This window comes from Alosa pseudoharengus, unplaced genomic scaffold, assembly GCF_046254945.1.
Source record: "Alosa pseudoharengus isolate Yale_2024_CS ecotype anadromous, Long Island Sound unplaced genomic scaffold, YU_APseudo_1.1 YU_APseudo_1.1_scf_8, whole genome shotgun sequence".
NCBI lineage: Eukaryota > Metazoa > Chordata > Actinopteri > Clupeiformes > Clupeidae > Alosa > Alosa pseudoharengus.
Genome location: NW_027468870.1, coordinates 4,480,588 through 4,488,374, shown reverse-complemented (window position 1 = coordinate 4,488,374; position 7,787 = coordinate 4,480,588). Strand labels below are relative to the sequence as shown.

At 40.7% G+C, this 7,787-nt stretch overlaps 1 protein-coding gene across 1 annotated transcript in view; it reads right to left on the bottom strand.

Moving 5' to 3' along the window:
• Positions 1 to 527: 527 nt before the first annotated feature.
• LOC143112104 (syncollin-like) overlaps positions 528 to 7,787 on the bottom strand; it is a 40,287-nt gene continuing 33,027 nt past the window's right edge. Inside the window, exon 2 of the mRNA XM_076274351.1 lies at positions 528 to 1,101. Coding sequence (XP_076130466.1) covers positions 626 to 1,024 — 399 coding nt within the window. The 5' untranslated portion in view covers positions 1,025 to 1,101 and the 3' untranslated portion in view covers positions 528 to 625. The remainder of the gene's footprint in view (positions 1,102 to 7,787) is intronic.

Below are 7,787 nucleotides of genomic sequence, written 5' to 3'. Positions count from 1 at the left end.
AGTATTTAGTGTGACTACTGTGTGTTGAAGTTTATTTTAATACATTTAAAATTAGGTTATTAGGTATTTTATTTTTAAATACATTCTAATGTATTTTTCCCATCCCTGGACATAGTTAATATGACTGGGAGTGGGCTCATTAAGATGATTTATTTGTTTGTTTCTAGAGATCAGCCGGGGTATTAATATAGATCTTTGTTTGGGAACAGATTGCTGATACACAATTTATTTTATGCTCAATTTACTCAACCCTTTTGAGTGTGTAATGACGTTTCAGGCATAAACATCATGTTAATAATAATAATAATAATAATAATAATAATAATAATATATTTGCATATAACTTTCCAGTTATATGATGTTTGTGTTAAAACAGATTGTATAACAACACCATAACAGAATGGCCAATGACAAACCCTCAAACAAACAACAGCAAAAAGACAGAAAATCACAACACAGAGAGTTTTATAAGATTCTCACAAGAAAACTTTTATTTTTCAACACATTCTTGTGACTGGGGTGAAATTCCAGAGCCTCCATTCTTCCGTTCCATTATTTTTCTCTCCAACCAATTCAACCACCAGTCTCTCTCCTGTGAGTTCTGTCAGCCAGGCCTACCTAGCCTCTAGCAGGTGCAGTAGTATGCTGAGATGCCGTCGTTCCAGTTGCCAAAAAGCCCCTTGGGCACATCCTTCAGTTGGTACTGGATGCCGGCGGAGAACTTGCGCTTCGCTCCGCCCTTCTTGACGTGGTCCCAGACGGTGAGGGAACAGCTGCGGCCCACGACCAGCGAAGACGCGCGGTTGTTCCATTTCCGGTCGATGGTGGGCACGTCGTCGCCAGGGAAGATGTCCAGGGACTCGCCTCCACAGCTCTGGGCGAAGACGTAGTGGCTGTCCGCGAAGAGACGGGCACAGAGCTTGGCACCGTTTGCGTCCTTCAGGGCGGTTGGTTCTGGGCACTCAGCGTTGAGCCCTTCCCAGCACAGGGCGACGCACACGAGAACAGCGGCGAGAGACTTCATCCTGTTGGGCTTGTTCTGCTTTTAAGCTCTGCAGTCAAGATGAGCGCGTCTCTGAAAGTCACCGTGCTTATAAACACCTGGATACACACACACACACACAGACAGACACACAGACAGACACACACACACACACACAGACACACACACACACTCACACTTTCTATAGGAGCCACTGTGAAAGTCCACAGGTGGTTACTGTGAAGGTTACAACCGTATCAATGGCTTCCCCTCTTAAATAGACGCACTGTGCCCTCCATCTGAGATGTGCTACCGTCAGATACATTAATTCCTCACAGGCCTATCTAGGCTGGTTTTTACCCTTTAAACACAGGTTACTGTGAAGATTATTACTGTATCAATGGTTTCCCTCCTAAAAAACACACACGCTAAGATACTACCGTCAGATACATTTTATATATAGGTATATATAGGTATATCTGCAAGGCTTGTTCAAAATTTAGAATTTTAGACTTGGCCTCCATTCAATTCATGAATTGGAATTTGAATTGAATTGGCTCCGCCCCACAGGAAGTTGAATATGAATTGAAGTGACCGGAAGTAGAATTAAATTCATGGCCATTTAAGGAATTTCTACAATCACACAACAGAAAGAATGTGTGGGGGACAGCATTTATTAATGAAATGGAATGTGTAAAGTTCAAACTAATATTATATACAGAATATGTAATGCAATCACTACTGACATATACTGTTTGTTAAACACACTTAAATGATGTATATGAATTTCTTTGGATTTCAATGAATTTCTGATTTCTTTTCTCAAATTCAATGGGTGTAGGATGGACTATACCTATACTATATATCTGCTCAACTTATATTGGATAAAAAAAACATGAATATTAAATTTCTGTGGATTCTTGTGGATATTTTAAGACCCAATATGCTGCATCTACACATTGCTAAGGATATAGACTGCAGATGGTGTATAATATTACTATGCTACATAGCAATATGGTGCATAATTTAGAATGTTGGGGGGAAGGGGGGTGTACCGTGGAAGGGACACTGTCCCATATTAACACACACACCGACACACAGACAGACAGACATTCCAGTAATTTATTGATAGATGGAATAGGTCAAATGGGACTAGATTAAATTAAGAAATTCACCATGCACCACCAGAGAGCATGCATTTTCAGATTTTGCATGACTTTAATATCATATCCAGCCTCCCTGGATTTTGAAATGACATTCATTCATTTTCCCACTGATACATTTCTTAAGTTAAATGCAGTAGCCCCCCTGATCACTTCTCTGCCTTTTGGCTATAAGATCAAAGGCATAACCCCCTTGTAGGTGTAAGACTGTGTAAAGGTGTATGTCTATTTTTAATATGTATTTTGCATGGATTGTTTAGATTTCACTTGCTCAGAGATTTGGTTTGTAAAAATGTTTGGCCATCTGTATTTGTGAAAATCAGCCCAGATGGTCCGTTCCCACCTGCCACTCATGCTCACTTCTTCAGGACACCAAGGTCATTTTGGAAACGTCATCACGACTAGAGCTGACAGCAAGCGAGTTGCAACACAGTGTGTTTTTAACGTTTTTAGTGGATTTTAAACATGTAGATGCACATACATGCAACCAACAGTCTGCTGCTCTTCAGCCAACTCCCACACAGTTAGATCAGTTTGATTAAGATAGAGAGAGAGGGAGAGAGAGGGAGAGAGAGAGAGGGTGAGAGAGAGAGAGAGACAGAGAGAGAGTGTAAAGCTGATGACACAGCAACTTTTTCGAGCAATGCTGCTAGGCAGTGTTCCGGAGAGTTCTTTACGCACATTCTAACTGATATTGGGCCACATGTTTTACTAGAGAGCTTTAGGCAAATGATCATGTTCTTTACGCACATTCTAACTGATATTGGGCCACATGTTTTACTAGAGAGCTTTAGGCAAATGATCATGTTCATTTCCAAAAAAGAACACATTGAATGATTAAACCGCATTTATGAGGTTGCCCATCAACATTGTCCAAAAACAAGCCCCATGCCTCATTGCGTTAACTAGTTTCCAGAAGAGAAATGTAGCTTTCAGGCAGATGTGCCGTGAGCCAAGTGAAGCAGAATGAGGTGTGACGTGGCATTGTGAGGAAACTAATGCATTTTTATGCAGGCTCGTAATCAGTGGTTGTTATAAAGCAGCCTAACAGGCTTGTAATCATATAGTGGTCATATAGTGTTTGTTATAAAGCAGCCTAACAGGCTTGTAATCATATAGTGGTCATATAGTGTTTGTTATAAAGCAGCCTAACAGGCTTGTAATCATATAGTGGTCATAGTGTTTGTTATAAAGCAGCCTAACAGGCTTGTAATCATATAGTGGTCATAGTGTTTGTTATAAAGCAGCCTCATAGGCTGTGGATCTATTATGCAGCTCAGGCAACATGTGAGCATCTATAGCATTTGCTGTGGACTCATGAACACTACATAGAAAAAAGTATTGGCATAAGAATTTACTCACTTGTTATATAAGGCAAATATGGGCAAAAATACATATTTAAAATAAAATATCAAATACCTTAAAGCTACATTGTGTACTTTTTTGTGTACTTTTTTGAGTTAATTCTTAGCAAAAAAACATTTGTTCTTTCAAAAATATGTGCTCATTCATGTGTAATTATTTCCACCTACTAATCAAAGTATAGACCTCTCCAGAATAAGTCCCGCCTCCGTAACTTCCGTATCCATCCAACTTCCGGTCGTCAAATGTCTATTTCGAAAGATCGTACCTGTCAAACTCTGTAGGTGACAAAGTAGAAAAAGCTGGTGGGCCGATTGGCCTACACACTTCTGCCATCTAGTTTCCACTGGATTTTTTTGATTGTCGGTGCTAGGGCTGGGCGATATGGCTGAAAACTGTATCACGATATAAGTATTTCATATCGGTCGATATCGATAATTATAATAAAAATCTATTTCAGATAAGGACCAGAAGGGAAAAAAAGTTACATTTAAACACTTTTATTTTAAACTTAACCTTCCTCTGATTTTAATCACCTCAGTTATCATTCAATCAAAGCAAACAGGGAAAAGAAATAGCAACACAATCACGAAAAACACTCAAATAAAGTATGGCGAGGTCTGGCGACCCCACTTTCCCCAAATCCATTCTAGGTCCTTAGCCTACTCAAATACCCCCTCAAACGTTAACAACTAAATCAAGCAAAAACTAGAAAGCAAAGTCATTTGTTTTATTTACTCCATATGAACAAGAACCGAAAAGAAAACCAAACAATCACGATTAAACAAGTGTAGGCTACCGCCATTAGCCTGGCGAGCCAGACCCACATTAAAATGTAGGGTCTGGGCACTCACCGTTCGCAGTGCTCAGTCCGAGGGGCGGGATAATCAGTTGTATTTCAAATTCCCTCTGCACGCAATAGGACGCAATAGGATATTTGTTTTCAAGTAGCAGGGAATTCAAGCCAAACCGTTGCAACTCTGCCATCAATCATTATGTTAAGCCCACCAAACGACTCTATACACGATTTCAATGCCTGATTAAGTTTCGATTTCTGGAGCCCTGGCTGCCGCTAGGGGCGCGTCTAGATTTCTAGGCTATACCGCCATGTGATGTGCGTAGCACACGCGCACACACAAGCACGCACACACACATACACATGCAGCATTAGGCCTACAACGTTACATTAATTATATTTATGGCGATAACAATAACAGTATTTTTTTATTTCCCTTTTTTGGTTTACTATCTTTAACAATTTCAATGGGAAGGGTGGGCATGCTTCCGTGAACATAGCAAGTTAATTCTAGGAGGAATGCTGCATACGGTGACACGAAGATTTTCCTCCACGGTGCTGAGCCGACATCTGTATTTTGAGATGTCGTTTCATTTTGACAGGTTTTAAGCTCTCATTCGCCAGAACATCGCCGCAAATGACACATTGTGGGTGGTCGAGGTTATCTTTAACTTGGCAAGTGAATGCATATTTCAGAAATTCTGATAAAGCCGACACGCCGTTTGTTGTTTTTTATTCTCACCGGACTGTAGACTTGTCCCGTCTGAGGATCTGAGGAGTAGACCCACTGGTAGATGGCACTTCCGAGCTTTTGTTCAATTTTTTAAGCAGCCACCTGTCCATTTTGGCTAGTAGGCTACCTATGTCTTTTGTTTTGTTTTACTTAAAATAGCGGGAACAAGTTGAGTTTGCGTGGTGGGAGCAGATAGTTACATTGTTTCTATCAGCGGATCAGTAGCCCATAGACTGAACCAGATCTTGTTGAAAGACGAAAACATCTCTCTGCCTATTTATTTATGGACAACGTAAGGCGGGAGGTGTGTGTTTTAATTATTGAATGTTCTATCGAACGTATTTTTTATTGATATCGATTACATGTCTATTGCGATACATATCGCTATCGTTTTATCGCCCAGCCCTAGTCGGTGCCGTTTAAGTAGTAAACGATTATTAATGCTAACCGGGAGCTAGTTCTGATGTACGCGGGCGGAGGAGGGCGTTAGATCTTGCTCACAACCAACCAGTCACAACCTAACGTGATGGTCATTTTCACGTGTGATTCATGCGTGGTTTCAGTGGTCTATAAATGTAAATCGTTTGCAAGGTTCAGCCTCTTTTCAACATGACTTAACTTTGGTTTGACTGTGCGAGTTTGTTGGCTGTTATTGAGATATTTGAAAAAGAAATTGCCGACGAAGACACTAAAGACATGACGAGATGAGATTTTTTTTCACGAATAACAGATAATGATAAGTAGACTAGGAATCAGAGGCTGAATCATATTGAGTCGATAGCTTTATTTTGCATGACCTTGATCAGAACAGTAACGTTTTCAGAATGTATTAACAACCTATCAAACATGATGATTTCACGCAGGGTTAGTGCCACCTCCGTAGACAGGCTCTGGTGTCACGAACTCCATTTCGGTGAAGACAAACTATGAAACATTGCCGTTGCTATGCAACCTTGACTGGGGGAGTCGCGGCGTCTGAAGCGTGCGTTAGCTTAGTGCTTCTTACTGATATATTTCTACTTTAACGGCACCGACAATCAAAAAACCCAGTGGAAACTAGATGGCAGAAGTGTGTAGGCCAATCGGCCCACCATTTTTTTTTGCTCAGCCTGTACGTCTAGTATCAAACCATAGGGATTTCTATTGGCTGACGCCGTGGAAGTCATCCAATCACAGCGCTCTATTTTGTTAGAGAGTCTTAAGGCGGGCTTAACAGGATAACAACAGTCCTGCGACGGTGAACAACAAGGAAGGTGGCTATGGCGAACGAATAGTGGTTGTTTGAATCGGCATTGGCGTCAACTTTGGAGGAGTTGGACTTGTGCTTTTCTTTGAAAGTTGAGCAACACAATGCACTTAAGTCATTCCTTTCGAAGAAGGATGTATTTGCCGTTTTGCCGACCGGATACGGATATGGTCGTAGCCCTGGCCTATTGCATGACTAGGCAGTTTGAAAGACAATTCTCTGCCCGCCCCTTGGATTAAGCGAGGTGAATGGTTCGATTCCAGACAATACATTTCAATGATATAGGATGGCCCGCCAGGCTAGTTTTACCGGTATGATATTTCGAAACGCCATGTTATTTCCCATAGACATTCAACGCCCGGAAGTTGGATGGATACGGAAGTTACGGAGGCGGGACTTATTCTGGAGAGCTCTATTCTCGTAAGGGTAGAATCTGCTATTCCAAATACATACGCGCGAATGGCTGAATCCAGAGCCATATAAAGGTAGAGTTGCGACAACTCCATTGACGCTAATGTTCCATTTTTTTCCAACAATGGCAGCTAATGGAAGCCTCAAATAGTTCCCGGAAGTTAACAATTAATAATAGCAGCAGTGCAGTTACAGCAGTATAGACTGTTTGTAGCCAACATTTCAGACTCAGATTTACATTCCTTTGCCTCATCCGAAAAATAATAATAATAATAATAACAGTAATAGTAGTAAAGTAATAGGCTATCAATAGCCTAATTATAATAATAAACGATTTATGTATCGACTTTTCTGCTGCTCAGTCTTTATCAGTTCCTCATCAAATAAATTAAAAGAGGCTAAGCCCAATAAGGGACCGTTCGTTATTTATAAAAAGGGTCACCGAAGGGATTTTGAGTGCTTCAATCAAAAGTTGCATGACCCTCCCCTGCCTGCAAGAAAATTTTCAACCACCCTCCAGCAGTTTTTTCAAAAAAGACATGACCCTCCCCAGCCAATTGTCGATACCTTCCGCCTACGCTATAGAGCGCTATGAAAACACATCGACTTAAGCAATCGTTCTAAACTCACTCTCTGCTTTCTGATCTTACACATCACACTTCACCAAGATGGTGGCCATTTCAGTAGATTTACTCACTAACATTGTTGTGGAAACACAATAATCATGGAAACTAAATGCACACTTCCTGCAACTGCATTAGCCTACTTGAAATAATTTACTCCTCTAGTAAGTATTCACATGAAATAAAACAATAAAACATTGAGACCATTCAACAAAGCACACTGGGTAATAACAAATTCAACACATGAACTTGTTGCTATGGACTCGTCTCTAGGCTTCCTCAGTCATTGTAAAGCTGCCGAAGCTGAACATTATCCAAAACTCAATTTCTCAGACGAGCGTCAATTTGGGAGTTTGCTACACTCCTTCCTTCTCAAATGACTTGAAAAGGTCGTTTGCACAATTTCACAAATAATCACAGGGACCGAAAAATACCTAACATGCCAACTTTTTCCGGGTTTAGGCCTATCAT